Source organism: Mesoplodon densirostris, chromosome 15 (assembly GCF_025265405.1).
Source record: "Mesoplodon densirostris isolate mMesDen1 chromosome 15, mMesDen1 primary haplotype, whole genome shotgun sequence".
Taxonomy (NCBI): domain Eukaryota; kingdom Metazoa; phylum Chordata; class Mammalia; order Artiodactyla; family Ziphiidae; genus Mesoplodon; species Mesoplodon densirostris.
In genome coordinates, this window is record NC_082675.1 from 11,726,626 (window position 1) to 11,752,560 (window position 25,935).

A 25,935-nucleotide genomic window follows, 5' to 3' on the forward strand; every position below is an offset into this window, starting at 1 on the left:
ATCACCTAAACTCCTGGGGAAGGGGAGAAATGTTTCAGAACCAGCCCAAGAGGTACATTCTATTCAGCTGGGGCCGAGCTAGAGGCTGAGAGCTCCAACAACAAAAACCACAGGTTCCGACCCGCAGGGAGCTCACAGTCAGGCCTGGAAGATGGAGAATTAAAATGCAGCGTTATGAGTGGCCGTCTTCATCCAGATCGATCATTTAATGAACATTTCGTGAGCACCTACTGTGTGCCAGGCTCCGTACTGGTTACCAAAGATGGAGAAACGAACAATACAGAGTCACTGGCCTCAAAGACCCTCAGTCCACTTGGGAGACAGAGCCTAAAAGAACAAATTTGGAAAATATAGGAACATGCAGCCACAGAGATATATAGAGAATATTTTAGGAGGATGGAGGAGGAACACCAACCCAAGCTAGGAGGAAAGGGGGAGGATCAGGGAAGGCTTCCTGTAGGAAGAACACTCAACCCTGGTTGGGATGGACTGGGGTGTCAAGGAAGGCTTCCTGGAGGAGAGGACACCAGAGTTTTAAAAATCATATGGGGCCTTGACCCGACAAAGAAGGGGAGGGTTTCCCAGGCCGTGGGAAGAGGATAAGGCAAGGGTTGGAGGTGAGAAGAAGCACAAAATATGTGGCTGGAGCCCAGTGGGAGGGAGCCGGAGAGGGTGGCAGGGCCAGATGGAGGTGGGGAGTGGTTACTGGGGGCCACGCTAAGGAGATTGGGTCCCCCTGCTCTCACTGTGTGTGCTTAGGGATACATTTCCCTCTCTTCTTTTTTCCGTCTCCCTTTCAGAGCCAAGAAGAAAAGCAAGCCGTTGAACCTCAAGATCCACAGCAGCGTGGGCAGCTGTGAGAATATCCCCTCCCAGCAGCGCTCCCCGCTGCTGTCCGAGCGCTCGCTCCGCTCCTTCTTCGTGGGACACGCGACCTTCCTGCCCTCCACCCCTCCCGTCCACTCCGAGGCCAACTTCTCCTCAAGTAAGTGCCCAGCAGCTGCACCTGCTGCCCTCCGCGCCCGGGGCGCGCCCTCTTCTTTTCCTTCTGCGAAAATACTCGGGAAATGCGCGCGGAACACGCCTCATCCGCGGTCCTCCTGCCGCCTCCACCTGCGGCACTTATGCCCCTGGGGATGGTTTCGGAGAGAAGGGGGCATCATTGGGAGGCTGTTGTCATTGGTCCCATGTGCCTCCTCTTTTTAGGCCTGCAGGTGTGTAGGGATGACAGCGGGAAGCAAGCATGCAGGGCATTAAAGGAAACATCAGCCTTTTTCTCTCCTCTGCTTCTCAGCAGTCTGGTCACAGGGTTTTTCCTGGCCACTGTGGATAAGGCATCTCTGATTCAATTTAGTAATTTTCTCCCCCACCGCGGGTCAATGCGCATAACCTTTACATCTCAAAGATGGATTTGGGTTCAAACTGGGCTGAGCATGGCCTGGAGTGGCTTACATTCTGCTCCCATGAATTTTGCAACGAAGTGCTTATTCCTGGGAGAGGAAATGGAACTTTCTGGTGATCAAGAGCTGAGGTCTCAGAAGGCGTTTAATCTTCTCTGCCTAGAGGCCCCTTTTGCTGAACAGGCACAGATGTGGTCAGAGGGGACCCCCTGAAAAAAGCCCAACCAGTCCGCCAGCCAAAACAAAACTTTATTGCCTGGGAACTCAGGAAGAGGAGGGTGTGCTAGAATTTGTAGGAAATAACCCCTTGCCCTTAATACAGCCAGACTGTGTCCACATGTTGATGCTCTGATAAATTATAAGTGATGTTTACTGAGCACCAGTATGTGCTACTCACCCACATGTGTGACATCATTTAGTTCTTGCAATAATCATTGGTACAGATGGATTATTCCCATTGTATAGATGAAGAAACTGAGGCCCAGGGACATCAAAGAATTGCCTAAAGTCACACAGCTATGGAGTAGTTGAGTCAGGATTTGAATCTGATTCTTTCTCACTCCAGAGTATACAAGCTTATCTATCATGCCTGATTTGATAACCAAGTTCCTCAAATATCCAGTGGGATACCTGTCTCTAAATGTGGGGTTCTATTCTTTACCTTTACATAAGGGTTTTAAAACTATTTTTAGGGAGGCCATGGGCCCTTTAAGAATTGGATGCAATCTATTAATTTTCTCCCTGGAAAACTGCACACGTAACATCCAACACAAATGTCCAGTGTCAAGACTGTTGGGTTCAGAACCTCTGCCTTAGCCCAGTTGGATGGTTGACCCGGGGCAGAACCGTGAACTCAGTTTACAAGCCACAGATATGTCTCATGAGTCCACTGCAGGAATCAGTGGAGGGTCTGGTACCAGAAGAGACTTGTGTGGACATCAGTTAGGATAAGTTCCAGAGCCTGGCTTATCTCAGTGCCCAGAGGGTAGAGGCCCTGAATCAAGCAAACTAAAATAGCACTCAGGACACACGTCAGCACCAGAAGGCCAATTTATCAATTTGTCAAGAGAAATCACTGTCAGAGAGACTAGAAACACTCCATGACGGTGGGTGGGCCTGCGTGGCAGTCAGAGGGCTGCGTGGTAAGCCTGGACGAGAAAAAAGGGGATGACGTATCCGATCGATGTGTAACGACAGCAGGGTGGGGCAGGGTGTCATGGCCCTGGAGGGAGCTGCCTGGGTTCCAGTCCCAGCTCTGTTACTTTTGAGCAGTGTGCGAACCTCGAGCAAGTCAAGAGCCTCTCTGAGCCTCAGTTTCCTTAATCTGTAAAATGGGGATAACAATAGCTTCACGTCATAGATGGTTGTGAAGATTAGATCAGCTCATATTTGTCAAGTTGTCTGCACAGTAGTTGGCACAGAGTAAGTGCCTGATAAATGACGGCTGTTGTTCTGATGTTTATTGCCTCCTTAGCCTAGTAGCATTTCCATCCTCTGGCTCTATGGTTAATTTTGAGGCTGTGGCTAAATGCCTCTCAGTTCACACTCCCCACTTCCTTACGGCCCTAAGAGTGCTTGGAATTTACCTTGGCGTGATGCTGGGCGGCTGCTTCCAACAGCCATCTGTCTTCGAGCATCGCCATCCCGTGAGTGAACGTCAGCATGGCTACCTCAGAGGGCTTGACCATAGCCCTGCACTTTAATTCTGGCCAGAGTAGAAACATTTCCAGCTTGCTGAAAAAAAGAAAAAAAAAAAAAAAAAAAAAAAACACAACCCACAGACTTGCACTTTCAGACCTCTGCTTCTGCCAAAGAGTTTTGCAAGGATTCACCATAGCTCCCCACTTTTCATGCCTGCCCCATCGGCATCTGAGAGGAGAGGCTTCTCTGCTTGCCTGTGGGCAGGAGCAAAGTTCTGAATTAAAATCAGCTCCTGATACTAAGATGCCCTAGAAGCACTATTGTCTTTTTGGACAGTCCTGGTCCTTGTATGCAGAGAGGTTGCTCTCTGATCTCCCAGGAAGGAGAAAAATAGCATTTTAGTCTCAGTGGGGGAACAAGTGTTTAACCCAAATATTAGCTGGACCCCTATGGACCAGTCCCATTTTCTTTGATCCTAACAAATGATAGAAACAGAGGCAGCCTGTTGGAATAGGCTCCAGATCAGGAAATGAGACTCTCTCTGCTGAAGTCTCAGTGTTGTCACCAATTGTCTGTATGACCTTTGTCCCTGGTGAGCACATCAGTTGCATTGTCACAGTTAAGATTCACTGCACTCTTTGAGGCAGACATCATTGTTCCCATGTTACAGATCAGGAAACTGAGGCTCCAAAAGGCGAGTGATCTTGCCCATGTTGTTGATTTTGAATCCAAATGCAAATCTAACCTGCATCCCATCTTCCTGTCTCTATCTGGGTTTCAGTTTCCCCAAATGTACAATAAGAGATTCCACGCAGGTCCATTCCAGAGCTTAGAAACCCTAAGGCTTACCCAGTGAGTATGCAAAGTGGCTTTTCCTAGGCAGATCTTTTGACTCACTTAGAATGCTGATTTTGGAGTCTCCAGGCCAGGGCTGTTGGGAGAACACAGCTGCTGGCACCGGCTCCCCCATGCTTCCAACAGTCCCGATCTCATGTTACTCTGAGTTGCAGAGGAGAACTTCCTGCCTCTGGGCCCCAGTGCCAGCCTTCCTCCCATGACCCAGCCAAGGGAACCTCGGAGGCTGTGTCCCTACCAGTCTGAGTCTGTCCGCCCGTTTGTCACAGTCAGCTCTGGCTCTGGCTGTGCTGTGAAGGGTGGTGGTCCTGCGTCTTGTTACCCCTGATGGTAATGCCTGGAGTCAGCATTAGGAAGATTCCAGCTGCAGAGTGGCCGAGTCTTGGACCCTTGGGGTGCCTAGCCGCCTCGGATGGGCTGCGAGAAGCACTTACCTCCTTGGGGCTCACCCTCCTTCCTTGGTCTGGGGGTGACAAACAGGGGGAGGGAGGGAAGTAGAAGGAGCCCTGGCTTCTGAGGAATCTGTCTCTTAAGGTTAGCTATGGACGAAACATAAGGTATTAGACTCTGCTGCTCAGTGTGGAAGATGCTGACTCAGGAGTAAACCTGTTCCCCAGAGAAGTAGAGAACCACGGACTTACATCTCCATCCTCGCTTTATTTATTTATTCCATGCTGCCTTCATGCATGCCATGTTACCCCTGTGGTATCTGATTGGATGCCCTCCACCCATGGACCATTTTTGGTCCAATAAGCTGTGTGTCTTTGGCTCCTTGGAGGGCATCTCTGATCCCAGCTGTCTCAGGTAGCCTCTATGATCCCTATAAAGAAGCTTCTTCAGAATGAAAAAAATGCCACCTCCATCATCATTCATTACTGGCTGGCAGAAGTGATTTGGGGTTTGTAGCAACTAAGTGGTGGCTGACATATCTTTGGGCACATCACTGAACCTTGTGGGCCCATTTCTACCCGGCAAGGATGTAGTGAGAACAAAATGAGGAAATCATGTAAGTTTCCTAGCACAGGGGCCAGAGCTTAGAGCCCTGAATATCAATAAAGGGTAGCTCGGGGAGCTATTGCTGTACATTATGTGATGGGATAGCTTGTAACAATGATGAAAATGATGGTAATAATAGCAATTGGCATTTACTGTGTGTTGACAATGTCCCAAGCATCATCAGTTCAGGAGAGGCCATTTACTTCTGTTATTTTGTTTAAGCTTCACAGTCCTCCATCAGGTAGGTACTATTATGATCCCCATTTTACAGATGAAGAAACTGGGGCTGAGAGATTTAAGTAACTGGCTCAAGGTCACAGGCCAGGAAGGAGGTGGAGTTTGCAGTCATTCTGAATCCGCCAGTCTGCAGTGCTGGGGTGTGAAATGGCAACGCTGTCTCCACTGGAACTTGCTTGCTCAAGAAGTAGGGAGCTTAACTTGTTCAAGGTTTCCCTCTGGCACCCTTGCTTAGTTGGAGGATTGTATGCTGGGGGCCAGCCTTGCTCCAAGGATGCCTCTTGTTCACCAGAGCGTTGTGCTTGCTCAGCGATCGGCACCCATGCTGGCTAGCAAACTATTACCCCGCCGGACTCCGGTGCTGATATTTAGGGGACCCACTGTGCCAGGTGGTAGCCATTTCTGTGGGGGCCAGGCAGCTGCAGAACGTGGCCAGAAGATGTCATCCTGAACACCTTTGGTAGAAGGTTAGGAATGATGGGGGACTTTTGCCACCTGCAGTTTTCTGGGAGTTCATTAGCTGCCTGGGGGTGGGAGGTTGAGCACGTCAGGGCAGCAGCTACAGAAGCCAACAAGTGACTGATGATGCCCGGACATCCCCACCTTGGCCCCAGTGGTACCAGCTGGAGTTTGATATGAGGCCCCGATCTTATGAAATATTGTCCTTCACCAGGTGTTTGAAGGACAGCATGCCCTCACCTTGTCCCATCTCACCGTGCCCTCTTCTCATCTCTTCTCCAAGCAACTCCTGTTCTTTGTCCTGGAGACACAGCAACAGGTAGCTGACCCTCAGTTGAGGGCCCTGAGGCTGAGTCAGAAGCCTGATTTGTTAGGGTGGCCGCAGCAGGTAACAATAAAGACTGATGAAGCCGAGCTGTGGCCTCCCAAGAAACCAGGCACTGGGAGGGTTGCTCAGAGACTCAGGATGGGGGTGATTATATATTGCGGTTTAATGATCCTTGAGACCAAGTTTCATTACCCTCCCTCCGCCCGGAAGAGGGGCAGGAGGAGTGCGTGTCTTGACAAAAATCGGCTGCCTGAACCATATTCTCATCTCAGAATCAGGAGAGATTCTGAGAAATTTGCGTCTGACCTGATTCAGTGGTGGCAATTCCAAGGGGAAAACATATATCCTGTTCATATATCCTGAAGGAGTTTTCTCCCCAAGAATGAGCCAGCGGAAGGCCTGCTCCCACTGCCCTCACCCAGGAGACACAAGAAGCACCCATGTCCCATGTCACCTGGCATGTTTGCTATATTTAGAAACCAGCAGGTCGCTAACACGTACTGACCATCTGCCCTTGCCTGGCAGGTGCTGGTGTAGGTGCTTTATAGGCATTCAGATATATACACCTGGGAGCAAGTGAAATGATACAGCAAGTTTCATAATGAAACATTCATTCCTTGCACCATCCCTCTCCCAATCCTGCCTTTTAAAAACCCTTTCTGTGTCTGCTTCCTCTGGTGGACACTTCCACAATTTAAACTAGGTTGTACCAGTTTGTTGTGCTCAAAGCGTGTCCCAGAACAGCACCACCTGAAAGCTTGTGAGAAATGCAGATTCTTACTTTCCGCCTTCAAGACCCACTGCATCAGAAGCCCTGGGGAGTGTCTAGGATCCTCTATGTCCACCAGCCCTCCAGGGGGTTTTGCATGTGAACATTTGAGCATCACTCGGTTATATGTCATTTTTTTTAAAGCTTCTTTTGGAAGTAGTTTCAAACTTATAGAAAAGTTGCAAAAACAATACAGAGGATTCCTGTACCCCTTAAACTCAGAATCACTAGTTTTTAACGTTTCTTTACATTTGCTTCCTCTCTCCAGTTCCCCCGCCCCCAGCCCTGATTTCTCCCCCTCTCTCTCTCCCTCCCTCTTTCTCTCCCCCTCTCTCTCCCTCCCTCTCTCTCTCTCTCTCTCTCTCCCCACCCTCCTTTTGGTGGACCACTGGAGGCTAGGTTGTATACTCTCTTGTATAACCACACAGAGTTACCAGATTTAATAAACTTATCTGATCAAGACTTGGATCTAACCATCTTCCAATTTCAGCAATTTGTCTCAATAGCATCCTTTAGAGCATTTGTTTTTTTTCTGGCTCAGGATTCAGTATGGGGTCACCTACCGCATTTAGCGGTTGTGTCAAGGGCTTGTGTCAAGGAACAGTTCCTTAGCCCTCGTCATTTGTGACTTTGATATTTTCGAAGAGTAGGGACCAGCTGCTTTACAGAATGTCCTTCAGTTTGGGTTTGTCTGATGTTTTCGCATGGTTAGACTCAGGCCGTGCAGTCTTGGCAGGACTTCTATGTAAGGGGTGTTGTGTTTTACTTTGTGCAGACCCTCTTTGTGGGCCCAGATCTTTGGCTTTTTCAAAAGAGGTCAGAGACCGTGACATTTATGAGAAGACTCCCAGTTTTAAAATGTAAGCACCCAGTGAAAAATCTTTCAATGATGCATGAACCAGTTTAAATAACCCCATGGGCTTGTGGGTCCTATTTGGTCTTGGGGTTCCCAGTTTTTAACCTCTGTTCTAGAATCATGGAGGTCAGAACTGGTAGGTGCCTCAAAAATCACTGAGTGCAAGCTCTCATTTTACAGATGGAGAAACTGAGGCCAGAGAGTGGAAGGGACTTGCCCAGGATTACAGAGCTGGGGTTTGAACCTAGGTCTCCTGGGGCCTAACTAATGGTTCTCTCCGTTACACCAAGATGGTTGCAAAACTGAAGCTTCTAAAAGTGCTTCTGAAAGTGCCCGAGAGGAGGAAAACAGTGCCTTCATTTAAAAGATGACGTTTTGTGTGTACGGGGGTGCTGGTGCTGTGTGTGTGTGTTGGGGGAGTGCATGCACGTAGGTATGTATGTTTTATGTGAGGCTACTGCTGGATTTTTTTTTAATTATTTGTTTATTTATTTATTTATTTATGGCTGTGTTGGGTCTTCGTTTCTGTGCGAGGGCTTTCTCTAGTTGCGGCAAGTGGGGGCCACTCTTCATCGCGGTGCGCGGGCCTCCCACTATCGCGGCCTCTCTTGTGGAGCACAGGCTCCAGACGCGCAGGCTCAGTAGTTGTGGCTCACGGGCCTAGTTGCTCCGCGGCATGTGGGATCCTCCCAGACCAGGGCTCGAACCCATGTCCCCTGCATCGGCAGGCAGACTCTCAACCACTGCGCCATCAGGGAAGCCCCTACTGCTGGATTTTATCAACTCCCTCTTCTCTGATCTGCCCGTATATTTTGGAATTCCTGCCTTAGCACAAAGAGTTTGGGCTCAGCATGCAATGGGCAACCTTAGACCTTTTGTTATGATTGCTCCCACCAGGAATTGTGGCAGCAAAAATCGGTTGGCAAGTGGTTGGTGCTAGGAGCCAGGGGGGTCATTTGTGCTTCTTGGAGTGAGCCCTGGTCCTCAGTCAGGTACACACTGGCGGCACGGGCATCCCGTTCCCTGTCATCAGGACCTGTGTCTGATTGTGCCTTTGTCCTAGTAACAACCCCTCCTGCACAAATAAATGTTTTTGAACAGACAGTACCATTTTTGAGCATTCACTTTGTGGCCAGCATTGTGGGCCTTCAGCTACTCAGGATCTAGAGAGCAAAGGACAAAGGATTCTGCTTGTTGCCCTCCAGAGCTGTAGAGCTGGCTGGTTTGGGCTTCACTGAGGCAGGGGCTGAAGTTGCTAGACTCCGATGTAGTCTTTGGGATTTTATGGATGGCTGTCCTGCTTTAACTGACCAGAGAAGCAGGCTCCCAAGCAAAACTGCCAAAAACTATTTTGTTAATCAGAAAATAAGCAGGTCTTCATTGCTGTACGATGGTGGTAGTATGGACATATGCCTTGGTTTCAAGTGACAGTAAACAAACTTGAGCCTTTTTTTTTAGTGTCAAGGTAATTTATTGGCACGTGTAGCTGAAAAGTCCAGGGGTTGCATGAGCTTCAGGCTTGGCTGGATCTAGGGGCTCAGTTCATGTCAGGACTCCATATCTCTCATCCTGCTCTTCTCCAGGATGGCTTCACTCTTAGGCTTTCCATGTGGTGGCGATATGGCCTTAGAAGTCTCAGCCCCTTCCCTCTTCTGGTCCATAGTAAAGGAATGAGATTGTTTAATCTGAGATTCACTGAGTCAACCAGCGTGACCACATGCCACCTCTGAACCAACTGGTAGGGTCAGGGAAATGGGATGGAAATTTACTGGCTTAATCCTGGGCTGTGATCTTTACTTTTGGGCTTAGAAATGGAGGATTTTGCCTAAAAATGGAACATGAATGCTGGGGAAGCTGACAATCAGTGTCCATTAGAGTAAAAATGATTAACGAGGGTCCCTGTCCTCAGGGGCTTTGAGCAGCATCTTCCTGGCCAGATTAGTTCATGATCCAAGATAGTGGGGCCATGTCTTCACTATTGTACAGACAACCCCTTCCTTTTTCTGTGTCTCCCTTGGGCTGTGTTTCTCAGTGATCCCTGGCAAGGAATTTCTTTTCTATCTCTCTGACACTCCTGGGGAGTCTCCAGGAAGCACACAACGTGCCAGGGAAGGTTAACCCCCAGTTCCTGGTGGAGACTCAGCTCCACTCTCAAGGTGAAGCCGTAGCATCCTGGCATTAGCCAGGCACGGAATTGAGAGGTACACAAACCTGGGCTTGAATCTCATTTCTGCCATTTATTAGCTAACATCTCTGAGCCTCAGTTTCCCCATCTTCAAAATGGGCCTAATAGGCCTTTCTTGTGGAGTGGTTATCAGGATGAAATAAAAGGATGCTGAGCACCGTGCCTGGTGCCTAGGAAGCATCACCTGTGTTGCTGTGGTCATCGATACTATTGTACAGTGTTGGGGTTTCGGTCAACTTTGGTCCTCCCTGGTTTCTGCTGGACATCAGTCCACCCCCCACCATACCTAAATGGAACCATCACTACTGATTGAATTCCTGACGTGTAAAGTGTGATACTGAGTGTATTAGTCCTTGTGGGCTGTTAGGGTCCTTGTGCCCATACCTGCCATAAGCGACATGTCCTTTGCTAATTCTGATAACAGAAGCTTTTCTTTTCACAGACGTAGGGTCTGCTCTTCTTCTCATCCCCAGGACTGTGCTCCCAGGCTCCCCTCCTGACCTTCCTGTCACTCAAGTGCCACACAGGCTGTCCTGCTCTAGGGTGTAGCTCTGATGACTCTAATTCTCATCCCAGGCATTTTACCTTTCTGTTACTCCTTTTGAGTGGGAAGAGTCCTCCTTCTCCGAAGAACAGGCTGCTTCCTAGGCCTCAGGGGGACCTGTCACAGCCCCCCATCCCTGCTGGCCTGGGGAAGTCCCGGCCTCTCCATGCCGCCTTTAGCCTCAGCACTTTCTGGAAACCACAGCAGCCACTGTGACTATTTAGGCCAGGGCTCAGCTACTTTTTCTATAAAGGTCCAGAGAGCAAATATTTCCAGCTTTGCAAGTCGACAGTCTCAACGACTGTCTCTTCGATAGTGTCATGAACACAGCCTTAGGTGACCGAAGGGGCAGGGCTGTGTCCCAATAAAGCTTTATTTACAAAACAGGCAGTGGGCTGACTTGGGCTCAGACTTCAGAGCTAAACAAGACCGGGTTTCAGAGCCCAGCTTTGCCCCCTACTGGCCGGGAGGCCTCGGGTGAGTGAGGTCTCTGAGCTGCAGTTTCTCATCTGCAAAGTTAGGAGAACGGTCGGGTCTCCCTCACAGGGCCGTTGTAAGATTAAATGAGAGAACGCCTGTAAACTGCTAGCACAGGGCCAGGCACATGGTGAGCAGGCAATAAATGTCAGCAATCACTATTTATACAATGTTACTAATGTGTGTATCTGTTCTATATAACACATATATGTTATACATGTTACATGCACACACACACACACAGAACTGAAGCAGTGTGGTTTTTGGTGAGGCTCCTCCACTCACCTTATTTAATGAGGCCACTTGGTCCCCATGAGAAACCAAGGCTTTTCTCCAAGGCCCCATTTCCTCTGTCAGGGGCTCCACGCCCACAGCCCAGCTCGTCCACACTGAGGTGGCCGCCCCTTCACAACCCCTTCTGAGCAGTCTGGGGTCCTGTTTCCATGGGCATTGGATGGGGAGGCAGACTATGAAATCGAGGTTTGCACCAAGGACAATACAGCCTCTGCTCACGTGTAAACTTAATGCAGATGGATGGTGTGGGGGAGCCAGGCGTCTGGACAGAGGAAGCAGCCCTTTGGTGCCCAGTTTCTCGTCCGTTTGGAAATCCCACAGAACCTGGACAAAGGAGTGGGGGTTATTGGCGAAAGAGGGGGACCTGGCTTAGAGACCTCCAAGACTGCCTTTGTCAGGGCTTTTTCTGGTGCAGAGACCCACCACATACCAGCTTCAGCAAATAAAAGGGAACTTTCTGGTTTAGGTACTGAAAAAAAATCTAGACATAAACAAGGCTTCAGGAATGGCTGTATCCAGGAGCTCAGTGTCATCAAGCCATGTTCTTTTTCTCTCCCATCTCACAGTCCTGCTTTATGGGTGTCATTCTCAGTTAGGCTCTCCCTTCATGGTGACCCTTGGCTGCTTCAGGCTTCCATCTTTATAGATCTAAGTGCATCCACCCCACTGAACCAGCTGGATTGCGATGAAGGGGAATAGATCTCCAAGGAACACCTGGATGATGTAACTCCCAGAATAGGGATGCTGAGCAGGGAAGAGCAACAACTGCCCCTATAAAAAGCCACTGATGGGCCTCCCTGGTGGCGCAGTGGTTGAGAGTCCGCCTGCCGATGCAGGGGATACGGGTTCGTGCCCCGGTCTGGGAGGGTCCCATATGCCGCGGAGCGGCTGGGCCCGTGAGCCATGGCCGCTGAGCCTGCGCGTCCGGAGCCTGCGCGTCCGGAGCCTGTGCTCCGCAACGGGAGAGGCCACAACAGTGAGAGGCCCGCATACCGAAAAAAAAAAAAAAAAAAAAAAAAAAGCCACTGATGTGTGGGTTAGGTACCTGTGATTCATACTCTCACTTGTTTCTCTCCTCATTGAGTAGCCAGGGGGATGAACAATTACTAATTCAGAAAAAGAGAATGAACCTATTTGATGAGTATTATTTCCTTTTCTGTCTACTTGAGATTCCTACTTTCAGAGGGTGTCAGAAATCTTTCTTTTCCCCTTCTCCATCGACTTCCAGCTGGCTTGAAATAAGAAGGAACTACTTCTAGCCTGGTGGTTCCAACGTTGGCTGTATATCCCAATCACCTGGGTGAGGGGAGCTTTTCAAAATTCTCATTCCCAGGCTGCACCCTTGTCCAGTGACATAGGAGCCGCTGGAGGGTGAGGCCCAGGCCTCAGTACTTTTTAATGCTCCCCGGCTGATTGCAATGTGCAGCCAAGGCCGAGAATCACCGATCCAGCCAGAGTGGCCAGCGTATTCAGAAGCTATCCTAGACAGGTGGAGGTAAGTTCTTGTAGGATTTTCTGAACACCTGTGTCCTCAGTGTAGGTGCTGCAAACTTTCTCTTCTCATCTCAAGCTCTGGATATAAATAGAAGACAAGTTTTGGTCTGCAGTGTCATCCCATGTGATTTACAGGTGCTGGGGTCCTGCCAGGGCCGTGATTCACCGCTGCCATTCCTGCTTGCTAACACACTGATTACTGCCAGATTATCTGGTCCCCTTGCTGCATCTTCAGCCAGGCGGGCACCGAGGCGTCAGCACAGGCCTCTGAATGCACATTTGCAGAGGTGGAGGAAGTGGGTGGGCAGACAGGTGTGAAATACAGACAGGACTGTGATTCCTGGGGCGGATGACAGACAGATCAGGCTATGGGGACAGCGCCAATGAGGAGACTTGGACAGCGGTCCAGAGGGCCTCAAATATCTGCTTTTCCCCTCCTGGGTCATTCATTCATTTAGTGCTTGTGAAGGGCTTACAAAGTCAGGAGCTGTGCAGAAGTCTCAGAATCAAATTGTTGACCCCATACCTAAGATTTAAGCAGGAGGAAACCCTGCAGTTCCTAAATGCTGGCGCTAATGGGTCAGCAGCCTCTGAACCTCTTTCCCATCCCATTCTCTGAGGCTGGGACCAGAATCTGGGTATTGAACAAGCTCCCTTGGAATTACGTCACAGAGACTAGCCCCCAGACGAGGGTTAGGGCCTGGGGCTGTTTTCAACTGGCTTCCAGCCAGATTTAAAAAAAAAAAAAAGGACAAGAAACAAACTGTGTTTCCATGAAGTATGTTAGTGAACTTAATAAACAGCCCTTTAGTTTGAGATAACATCCATCAAAATTTTTGGTGTTAAATGTCCTTTTTAAAGTGAAATGATGGGTAATTATAGATGGTGATTGTTTTTTACGTAGTGTCCTTACTTAGAAACAGACATGGCTAACTCTAAGCAGTCTCCCATTTATTAAATTTTCAGGTCTATAAAATTCAAGTCAGGAGTCCTTTCTCTAGACTGGAGTTTTAAAGGTTGATTATTAATATTATTGAACAATAAAACCCCTTCTTCAAAAAGAAGCTCATATAAACCCCCAGTATATGAATCAGCAGGTTGAAAGGGCAGTTGTTCTGGGTTATGTCCATCAGGGGGCTTTGTGTACCATCCCCGAGTCCCCTCAGTGGTGGCCTCTGAGACACATCTTTGAAACTCAGTTTGGAGCTGCTATCCTGGAAATTTCTTTAAATGATGATTTGAGTGGGACACCCAAGGCTCTAGGACAGACAGTGTTTTCCCAAACTCCTGATTCCTAATTGGGTCCACTCATCCCAAGGCCAACATGTCACACTGATGAATTAAAAAGACCCTCCCATCCCCCACCAACCCCAGAATGCACTTAGCACTAAGGTGTCAGAGGGTGTGGTATTCATTGTAACAGCCCTGATGTTCTCACTTTGAAAAACAAGAAGAGCATGGTCTAGGGAAGTGACGTGACTTTCTCAGGGTTACCAAGAGGGAGGAAGGCCTTGGGGTCAGGACTTGGTTTACCTTGAGGTCCAGAGCGCTTTTCTGCTTTCCCTTATGCTGCAAAGCCAGCTGTGGCGTGTCGGAAGGAACTTTGAAAATATTCAGGAGCTATGGCTTTTCCAACAGTACAACTTTCAAGTTGATCTCTTCAAGAGCCATTCCTCCCTCTGTCCACCCAACCAGAAATATTTCAGAGTGCCTCCTCTCTGTGTGGGTACCAGAGATACGGAGATGTATAGACATTCAAGATCTCCGTCTTCACGGAACATCCAGACTGCCGGTGGGGACAGAGATGAGCCAGTTTCGGTGGTGATGAGAGCTGTAGAGTAGATGTCCAGGATGCTATGCAAATTAAACCAGAGGCCCGATGATGGGGGTGGGGCAGACAGGGATGCCTAGTCAAGCCAGGGAACCAAGGAAGACTTTCATGAGCAAGAGCTGTTTATGCTGAGACTCGAAGGCTAGGTAGGGTTAGCCAGATGACGAATGGGATGGACGTACATTTAAGGCAGAAGGAGCAGCCCAGGCTGAAAGCGTTGGACAGGTTTCAGGAACCCAGGAGCCTGTGAACGAGGCAGGGCAGAGAAGAAGAGGTGAGACTGACAAGGCAAGCTGGAGCCAGATCTGGGATTTTAGTTTAGTATCTGGGGTTTAATTTTCAGTGCTGAGGGAAGCTTCTAAGCCTCAGGCTCAGGCACTGACTCGCCTGTGCCGTTTCTACCCTTCCCTTCAGTGGCATGTTCCACTCTCTGACAGGTGGATCTGTTATGGGTTGAATTGAGATTCCCCCCAAAGGTATGTTGCAGTCCTAGCCCCCAGGACAGAATATGCCTTTATTTGGAAAGGGGGTCATTGCAGACATAATCAGTTAAGATGAGGTCATACTGGAGCAGGATGGGCCGGCCCTTCATCCAATATGACCGGTGTCCTTCTAAGAAGAGGGAAGTTTGGACACCAAGGCAGAAACATACAAGGGGAATGCCATGTGACCATGGAGGCAGAGATTGGAGGGACGCAGCTGCAAACCAAGGAGCCCCCAAGATTGATGGCCACCACCACCAGAAGCTGGAGGAGGTAAAGAAGGGCTGCATTTGGCCACAGAGGGAACATGACCCTGCCGACACCTTGATTTCAGATTTCTGGCCTTTAAAACTGTGAGAGAATATATCTCTGCTGTTTTAAGCCACCCAATTTGGGGTACTTTGTTACGGCAGCCCCAGGACACTAACATGCATCCGTAAGTGGTACATCTTCAGCCCTGACGTATGCGAGCGCCATGCTCATGAGTCAGTCTCCCGGTGACTGTATAATCAGTCTGGGAGTAAACTGGGTGCTTTTTGGGAAAATGACATGAGCTCTTCTCAGCCGTGAAATTGCTCATCAATCAGTGCGTTCGAGTGATCACCTCGCAGATGGCCTCCTAGTGACCATAACGAGTCAGTGCTGCTTCCCCAGATGCCCCGCTGGCTCCCTGGACGGCTGTTTGCCACGCAAGAGAATCTGGATGTGCATCCCTCAGGGACTCCTGGCGGAGGAGGGGGTGGAAACCAATTAGACACAGCTGTTGCCGCCCACCTCAGGCACGAGGGTCTATACTGCCTGCAACAGTATGGGAATAAGCTCTTTGGATTAAGCCATTTTTCCAGCCAAAAAAAGCTTCAGCGGAAGCCCATTTGCATCCTGTTGTCACCCCACTTTCTGATTTATGGTGAACTAGGTAAGGCACTTCTTAAATCACAAAGGACACCCGCCAGTCAGATGCTGGCGTCTATGGAATGGGTGTTGAATGGATTAGAAACCCACAGTGTGAGTCGGGGTCTGCCATTCCTCACTGTGCAGTGTTGGCTGGGTTAGTCAACCTCTCTGAGACTCAGTTTCCCCATTGGAAAGTGAAGATTCTGCTGCTTCCCCCACAGCAGCATGATAAAGATTAAATTCAAGAATGGATGGCAAAGTGCCTTCTGTACTGAAGAATTCTGCTCCACTGGGCAAGGCTGATCGAGAGGACTGCCAGGCAGGCTGACAGAGGCTTTTTTTTTTTTTAATTTTTATTGAAGTATAGTTGATTTACAATGTTGTGTTAGTTTCAGGTGTACAGCAAAGTGATTCATTTATGCATATTATATATCTGTTCTTTTTCAGATTCTTTTCCATTATATGTTATTAAAAGATATTGAGTATAGTTCTCTGTGCTATACAGTAGGACCTTGTTGTTTATCTATTTTATATACAGTAGTATCAGTTAATACCAAATTCCTAATTTATCTCCCCCCCTTTCCCCTTTGGTAACCATAAGTTTGTTTTCTGTGTGAGTCTATTTCTGTTTCGTAAGTAAGTTCATTTGTATCATTTTTTTTTTTAGATTTCACATATAAGTGATATCATATGATATTTGTCTTTTTCTGACTCACTTCACTTAGTATGGCAATCTGTAGGTCCATCCATGTTGCTGCAAATGGCATTATTTCATTCTTTTTTGTAGCTGAGTAATATTCCAGTGTGTGTGTGTGTATTATATATATATCTATCTATCACATCTTCTTTATCCACTCATCCTGACAGAGGCTGGAGTGAAGCCCCCCACCCCTCTGTGTGGGGTTTATGGTAGGAAACATCCCTTGATCTTACTGAAAATGAGTGATAAATGGTGGCTGCAGGGAGATCTCCCAGCCCAATGCTGTTTTGTGTGTTCTTCTCACTGTTTTTTCCTTTCTCTGAAATATTTTAAAAATATATATCCCAAATGAAAAATGGTATATTTGCATTTATACATAATACATATGTGTATGTGCTGATATGTGTATGTTTATAATCTATATACACTCTAAAGAATAATAATAAAATGTTAATGCAATATTTTAAAATAACAGGTGGGCAAACTATGACCTGTGGGCTGGCTGCCTGTTTTTGTTAATAAAGTTTTATTCAAACCAGAGCTGGGGTTAGTGAGTGGCAAGTGAGGCAAGGTCATGTAAGTACTTATATAAAAGTTTGATATTTTGTTTCTCATGGATTTTTTTGACCTCATTTAAAAATGTTGCATCAAAATATATTTATCTTGATACCTGAGTGTTTTGGCCACCCCCTTAACTTTTTTCCTGCAGGCTAGTGCCTTACTTGCTTCACCCAAGTCCCAGCCCTGATAAAATTACTCAGGAAACCGAACTTGAACTTAAGAATTAGAGCATCTCAAGCTCCTAGAAGCCCTTTATTTGCATTCCCCTTCCCTTCCCCCGAGGGGTGATGCCATCCTGGATTTGTTTTACCATGTCTTGCTTTTCTTTGTGGGACACCTCACATGTACGTGTTCCTAAACAATACATAGTTTAGTTTTGCATGTTTTTGAACTTCACATACTCTGCAGCTTTTTTTTTCTTGAATATTCTGGGTTTGAGATTCATTCAGATCTATGTGAATAATTGCATTCATTTTCATGTTGTCACATCCTGTGTTTCACCAACTCTAAGATGCACGTGTCTCTCCACAGTTCAGCACCTCTGAAGGTGGACTGTACTTTGCAATCTATGGCACCTCATGGTCTCTGTCCTCCTGGCAGGGTCAGGCTGTCGTTGTCATTCGTCACCCATCCAGTGCACACAGACGTGGCTCTTCATAATGTCGTCACTTCTGAGGTGCTCTGCTTTGTTGATCTTAGCATGAGTTGAGTTTCCTTGGAGTTGAAAAAGTCTTCAAAAATATCACACCATGACTTGGCTTTGAAACAAAAAAATTGTCTATACATATTGTCTATGCAGAAAGGCTTAAGGACAGGGCAGCATGATATATGATAAAATATGTCTAAATAAATCTAAAAGAGATTTTGAAATAACACTAAATTTAAGAATTTTAAGTGTAAGAAAGCACTGTGTCCTAGGTAATTGGCAGCCTCTTTCTATCTTAAGTTCATAAATTAATGACCTTGACACTCAATGACATCTTAAAGGTCAGTGAAATGTGGTAATATTCCATTGTATGACTAGACCACAATGAATGCATGCATCCCTCTGTTGATGGACACTGGAATTTTTTTCCCCTCTTTTTGACTTTGAGGCATTCAACTTGATGAGATCAGAGTTTCTCGACTTGGGCACTGTTGACACTTGGGGATGAGGAATTCTCCATGGTGGGGACTGTCTTGTGCACTGTGGGCTGTTTAGCGGCATCCCTGGCCTTTCCCCCCCGAGATGCCAGTACTACCCTTCCCCAAGAAAACACATTTAAGAAACCAGAAGCGTTCCAGACATGTTCCAAACATCCTCCGGGGGCCAAAATCACCCCATGGCTGAGAGAGAACCACGGGACTGGAAGATGTATGATTGGTGGCCAGAATGGTTGCATCAGTTTATATGTTCACCAGCAATGCATGGGGTTCCTGCTTCTCCCTATTTTTGCCAGCTTTCATTTGGCCAGACTGTTGAACTACTTTCCCCATCTGGTGAGAATAAAATGGTGTCTCAGCTTCATTTCCGTTCATATTTCCCCGATTGCTGGCGTGGCTGAGGATCTTTTCAAAGGTGTTTTGGCCTCTCATGTTTCCTCCTCTGTGAAATGTCTGTGTTTTTTGCCCATTTTTTTTCTGTTGAGTTGTTTCTTTTTTTTTTTTTTCCTTATTGATTTTTAGGGACTAAAAATATTCTGGGTTCTAATTCTTTGTTATATGTGTGGCAAATATCTTCTGATTTGTGGTGTGCCTTCTCACTTTCTTTATTTTCTCTTTTGATGAATAGAAGTTTTTAACATTAATGTAGTCAAATGTATCATTTCTTTCCGTTATGGCTTTTGCTTTTAAAAAATCTTATTTCATAAATTCTTTCTGCCCTGAGGTCATAAACACATTGTCCTACCCACCTGGAATTGATTTTGATGTATAAGGGCAGCTTTCTTTCTTTTTCTATTTCTTTTTTTATTTCCCCAAATAGATAGCCAGTTTCCCAGCACCATTTGTCAAATAGGCTTTCTTTTGCCCCACTGATCTGCCATGCCACCTTGTCATTGGTCAGGTGTCTAAATTCACTCAGGACCATTTTATTCTGTTCCGCTGGTTCTCACTTCTTCCTATCCCTCCTTTTTCCTTTTTCATGTACATCTGGATAATTTTTTTTAATTTGCTTTAATTTTCTTTTTAAAAACAGTCTCTCTTAAATGCGCTGTGGTATTCCAGAGTAGAAAAAGGACATTGGGGGAAAACGTAGTGAAATCCAAATAAAGTCTGGTGTTTACTGAAGAGCAACGTACCAACATCAGTTTCTTAGTTTTGACAGATGTACTGTGTGTATGGAAGAAGCTGCATGAAAGGTATATGGGAATTCTCCGTACTATCTTTGCAGCGCTTCTGTAAATCAAAAAGTATTCCAAAGTAATAAGTTGATTAAAAGAGATTTCTCTCATTTCTTAAAAATAATTGTTTGGCCTTTTCTGTTACTAATGCCTTCTCTAATCCTTAAACCCATCACTTACTTTTACATTTTTAAATTTATCATCTCTTGGGTTTAAACCATTTATCTTAATCTTTGATCTCTTTTGCCCTCCATCTTTTAAATTTCTGCTTCCTTCACTGACAGTTATTTTTTACTTTCAGTCTTCTTCCTTTTCTCTCACTACATAAGGCAAAAACTTTTACTGTCTTCTGCTTCTTGGCATCCTAACTCATTTTGAACTTCATCTCTTTTAGTTTGCTCTCACCTTTAATCTCTTCCTAATCACCTATCCTCCCTTCCCCCCCCCCACTTGGCTGCGTCAAGTCTTAGTTGTGGCACGCGGGGTCTTTGTTGAGGCGCACGGGCTTCTCTTTAGTTGTGGCGTGCAGGTTTTCTCTCTCTAGTTGTGGCACACAGGCTCCAGGGCACGTGGGCTCTATAGTTGTGGTGCGTGGGCTCTGTAGTTTGTGGCACTTGTGCTGTCTAGTAGAGGCGCGCGAGCTCAGTAGTTGTGACGTGTGGGCTTAGTTGCCCCGAGGCATGTGGGATCTTAGTTCCCTACCAGGGATCAAATCCGCGTCCCCTGCATTGGAAGGCAGATTCTTTACCACTGGACCACCAAGGAAGTCCCTATCCTCCCTTTAAAATATTATATATTTTAAATATATATTATATTATTATATATTTATATACAATATATATTATATAAATATACATTATACTTAAAATATATAACATTTCTCTCCTCTGCTTCTTTCTGAATACATTCTCTTATTTTTGTTCATGTTTGTAACAGCAGAAAACCCTGGCCATGGGGCGACAGTAAGGAGAAAGGCTTCATCATGAACGGGGGCAACAGGAGACCTGCTTCCTTCCTCCCCAGAGTTTTAGCAGCAGATTCTAGCTTTTCCAGAGGGCCACCCCGCTGGGAGACTGGCCATAGGTTAACCCTCTACAGACAGCTGTTCTCTGAGTGCAGATGGCATGTTTCATTTGCTGGGACAGCAGCTTCCATAACACTTTGGGCAGCATCCATCGCAACTACGTGGCATCGCCTCCTTGAAAATCCATGGCCCAGTGTCATTGCATCTGGGCCTCCCTCACCTCTGTTGAATGAACTTGATCTCACTGCTCTTACATCCCCAACTTCAGGATGGCCAGAGAGAGGGTCTGCTTCTGGGCCTGACTCAAGTTCTTCAGCAAGATGGATATGATTTATCTCAATACTGACGTGCCCCTTGCCAAGAAAAATGCCATCAACGTGGAGGTAACCCTAGTTGATTCCAGAGTTCTCAGGGCAGGCAGATCATTTCTGGGGCTCTGAGTGCTGGGTGTGGCTCATCTAAGGGGAGCCAGCCCCGAATTCCTACCTTCCTTGTGGCCAGTTCACGTGACAATGGAAGTATGACTTGAAATGGAAAGTCCTCCTCAGTTGGTGTATTTCAGTAGCAGCCTGGGGGAGAGATAATTCCTGTAGGACCTGATCCCATCCCGGGGGCATCTCCCTCTAGCCCCCTTCTGCTTGGAGTGAAATTTCTCCTCCTTTTAACCTTGGCCTGGCAACTGTCTGCCTTCATGGTTGGCCTGTGGAAGTTTGGTGGCTGATGAACACCTGGCAGACTCAGGGGATTTCAAACTCTACAGGGAATCTGAGCTTTGTGAGGGCCTTTTAAAGCTCCATCTTATACTCCTAACTTTCTCCTTCCATCAGAATAAATTTTTTATGAGGGCTTTTATGAATTTTTTTTAACTTTGGACTGTTGTTTAACCCATGGTAACAGCTCACATTCTGTATAATGCTTTTTGGCTTAAAAGTGCTTTTTCGTGTATTATCTCATTTGATAAATAATGATAATGACCCCTGTTCTACCCCCAAGGAACTTGATTCATCTTATTTGTGAGTATGTAGAAAACACTGAGGTTTCATTTGGATTCCAGGTGTTAATTAACACTTAGAAAAGGAACCGACAAAAGATTATCTAGATTTATTATCATATTATTTAGCATATTGGAATATAGATAAAGAAAAACAATTAGGGCATGAAAAATATAGATAAAAGTCAAGATTTTTCTTTTCTGATGGAGAAGAAAAGACCTAGATTAATAATAATCACAAGGAAGAATCATGAAGTTGTTTTTTGACCAGAAGAGTCTAAATGTTTTTTAAACACAGAAATAGTTATAGGTCAGGCCATCATCCAGGCTTGTAGTTTTTAAATGGCAGCTCCAGATTCAGCCGTTCATTCATTCTTTCGATAAACTAGTCAGAGCCTTGTTCTACCGTCTGTCTCTTGTCAGCCTGGGGAGCATTTTTAATTTTCTTGGAGCCCATTGGCCTGGGTTGCAAGTTCTCAGGTCTTTGGTGAATCAATCCCAACAGGAAAAAGTACCGTTGTCCTTTATCTGCAGGGTCCCTGCTTTTTGCAGAAGGCACAGTCCTGACCTCTGGTTTGTCCAGCTGTCATTAACACCCCTCCGTTCCGCCCATCAGGGCCTCTCTCCCTCACTCATTTAATGACCACACTTCCCACAAAACCTATGTCCCCCGCCCCTCCCTAGTGTCACCTCCTAGTTAGTTCTCAAATTGCATCTCTCCATTCTTGCTTCCCTGCTGGGTCGAAGCCATCGCTACCACAGCTACAGCCTCCTAACCCCTCCTCTGCCTTCCCCTTCTTCCAATCCACGACCCTGCTGCAGCCCATGAGATCTGTGCAGAAGGCAAGTCTGGTCAGTTCCTCCTGCTCATTTTTCCATGACCCCCATTGCTCTTAGGTCAGAGGCAGAACTCCTCAATGTGGCCACCAGGCTGTGTACTCTGGCCCCTTCCTCTCTGGCTTCATTTTGCACCATTCACACACACACACACACACACACACACACACACACACTCTCTCTCTCTCTCTCTCTCTCTCTCTCTCTCTCTCTCTCCCTCTTTTTCCCTCCCCCACCCCTCCTCTCCTGCCCTCTCTTCTTCTCTTTGCCTCAACTCCACTCTCTCTCTTCCAGATATACTGGTTTCTTTCAGCCCCTCATACCACCCTATGCTCTCCAACCTCAGGACTTTTGCACATGCTGTTCTCCCAGCCTGGAACACAACCGAGCACCCAGAATACGCGTCAACCCTCACTCTGCAGTAGATCCGCATTTCCATAAGGAGATACTGCAAGGCATTACACATGGGAGTACATTAGGCATGTGTAGCACCACTTCCTTAGAACTTAAGGGTTTTCCTTGCTTTTCCTCGGTGTGCTGGGAGGAACCCAAAACTACTTGAGAGGGATCTCCCTGGCCTGTCCATGAGCACTCCTGTGACCCACTTCTGTGTGAGCCTAGTGGGCTGAACAATTAAGCAGGTGGTAGCACACTCAGTGAAGCTGAAGACAGTCCCCCTCATAGAGGACTGGCTGATATTTCTTATTTTGCAAAAAGCAGAGCTTATGGAGAGCATATGCAGTTCTTCTTGATACGCCAAGTAAGTCTCTGGGATGGTACCAGGACTGCATCATTTTGACTTCCCATAGGATTCCTTTCACTGACCTACATTTTGGTTCTTATATTTCCTCATCATTAATTGAAACATTTTAGGATAGTCCCAAAAGGGGTTTGTTGAGGATGTAGGTTGCTATGGTAACCAATATCCTGTGGAGGACCTATTTCTGCAGTCAGGAACGGGAAGAGTTGTGATTCTCACGCTCTCTTGTTTCATTTTTTAATATTCTGGAACCAGTGACACGGTCAGGTGACTGATTGTGTTTTCCTCTTTGTGTTGGCTACCAGGAAGCTCAAAATCAAATCTTTGGCCAGCTGCCCACAATTGTCAGCTTAAGTGTTATGTCTGTTCTCCTTCCAGGCTTTACATTTGTTTCCTACTCTGATTTTCTTCTTGCTGCGCTTTTTTTATTAGCTCATCCAAAAAACTTTTTTTCCTTCTATAATGTTGTGATTCGATCCTTCCTGGAATAACGAAAGGAATTTTTAAAATGTGCAAATGTTAGGTATCATTGTATATATGCTTACTCACCCCCGAGGGCCCATGGGGAGTCTATCATATGCCAGACACCGGGTCACATTATCAGATTTGCATTATGAAGTTTAAAGAAAAGGAAAATGAGGCTCAAAGAGGTTGGGTAGCCTGCCCAGAGTTGCAGACCAGCACTTGGCAGAGCCCAGTTTTAATGTCAGCTCTTTTTCTTAAAAACTGTGCTTTGACCCACTAGCTTAAACTTCCTCCAGTGGAGCACTTGCCTACCTCAGTGCTTTGTAATTGTTTGGCTTCTTGTCTTCTCCCAGACCTGACTGTGTATTCCAGGAGGACTATGTTCAAAGCTTGTGTCATAGTCCTGGCATTTAACACCATGTTTAGAGTACAGAAGAAGTTCAATAAATATTAGTTGAGTGGATATCAACTTAAACTGGGTTTGGGGAGCAATTTCCTCTTATTCCTAAAAGGGGAGTAAAGAACATTTATAAATAATTCATGATTCTGAAAATTCTACTTAATTAAAGTTTTTTGGTGTATAGTGGACCTGGAAGTTTTCTGCAGATGTCAGAGAACGTTTTTCAACCAGTGTGAGTTAGTCGTGGGGCTGCCTTTCTTCAAGGCAGTGGAAGGTATGAACATGTGTATAATCCTGTTTGACCTTGTCTTCTGGGGACAGGGGAAAAAGAAGTCTTGATAACTAAATTGCACAACAGTCAAATTGCACAAATAGGCTCATTGAGAAGGAGATGCCAGTTGAGTAAAATAATTTTCGTTGTCTTATCAAAGAGGCTGTCTGCAAGAGAATCTTTCTTTTGCTTTGCAGCTGTTTTGGGTGCAGCCTGTGAAGGCTAATTGTGAATCTCGACAGTGTTGACTCTCTGAGCTCTTGAATTACGCATGTAAAATAAGATGCAGGAAATGATGATTCAATCCTGAGCGACTCATATCTCAAATCCTGGATTCTTAGAGGATCGGGGGCTTTTTCCATCCTCTCCTCTGTTTTAAAAATCAGAAGTGCTGAGCGTTATGGTGACGTGCCTGTGGTCACATTGGGAGTCATTGGTGGAAATGGTCTGAGACTCTTCCATCAAGGTGGGTTGAGTTTTGCAACGGGTGCCATCTTGCTTGTGAGGCCAACACAGTTATGTAATTTTCAAGTGCTGAATGAGATTATCCCTTAGCTCCCTAAATTGATAGAACAGAGTGTGCAGATGCATCCCCAGGATATCCATGGAATGTCTCTGGCCCCTTCATCTGTCTCCCTTTGCAAATTAGTATTGTGGAGGCTAAAGCGTGGAGGTGTGGCTGGTGGTAGAGGATGGTTGTTGGGCAGAAGGTCTGTGTTATGATTATCATTTTTATATTTGGCTTTGGAATTTTTTTAAGTTTTTTTTTTTTACTTTGAAATAACATTGGGATCATAAGAAGATGCAAAAATAGTATAGGGTTCCTGTGTACCCTTCACTCAGCTTCTCCCAGTGACATTACCTTGCATAGCTATACTATATTACCAAAACGAGGAAAATGACATTGGTATGATACTATTAACAAGAGAATGTCTGTGTTATTTACATACAAGTATATGTGGATGCAATAACTGAATTTTTTCTCTGTACCAACCCCTTTGCATGCTGATATAATTTAAATTCCTGTTAAGAACTTTTTGAGGTAGATACTATCATTATCCCCATTTTACAGATGAGGAGAGTGAGACACAGGAAAAACCTGCCTAAGTGCATGCAGCTAGTTAAGTGTGCAGTTGTGACACAAACCTGGAATCTGATTCCTGATCCTGGTGCTCTTAACCTCTTTTCTCTACTGCCTTCCAACTCAGTAATAAAATTCTCTGGAAGTAGGGACTTAGATTATATATACTCCTAATCTCACTGCAGAGATTTACAGCTGGTAGGGGCTCACTACATATTTAGGTTTTGTTTTGAATACATGGATAGGGACTATGAGGTATGACCTGACTGGATCTTGTTCTCCCCCTACTTTCCCAGAACTTGCTAAGTCTAAGTTATGAGAACTAGGAATGAAACAGTCTGGAAAAAAAGAAGAATGGGAAATACCCGCACATTGGTTATTGGTAATGGACCACAGAGGGGTTCCTTGACCTGATACCAGCATCCTAAGCCATGTAGCCAGAGAATGGGCCCACCTTTCTGTCTATCCCATCATGGAGCTAGGGGCAAACCTAACTTATTTCTATCAGGGCACAGATATCTGTTCCCTGCGAGCTCCAGAGTACATGAGCTTCAATAATCATTAATCCACAAACTGTTGTGCTGGGTGTCCTTCCTTAATTTCTTCATTTTTCTTCCCTTTGTTTGCCTTTGGTCAACCGTGACACAAATGTGTGATCCCTAGGTAAATATCAACTAATGACAGTCAATATGAGGTCATTCAAAATGGTACCTGGAGATAGTGAATAAGGACAGGGGCAGGGACTGAAAAGGATCAGTTAACTTCGGTTCAACAAATAATTA

At 46.2% G+C, this 25,935-nt stretch overlaps 1 protein-coding gene across 1 annotated transcript in view; it reads left to right on the top strand.

The window, feature by feature from the left end:
• The window catches only part of KSR2 (kinase suppressor of ras 2), a 400,863-nt gene that overhangs the window by 233,601 nt on the left and 141,327 nt on the right, over window positions 1-25,935 (top strand). Inside the window, exon 5 of the mRNA XM_060119067.1 lies at window positions 801-985. Within this exon, the coding sequence (XP_059975050.1) occupies window positions 801-985 (185 nt within the window). The remainder of the gene's footprint in view (window positions 1-800; window positions 986-25,935) is intronic.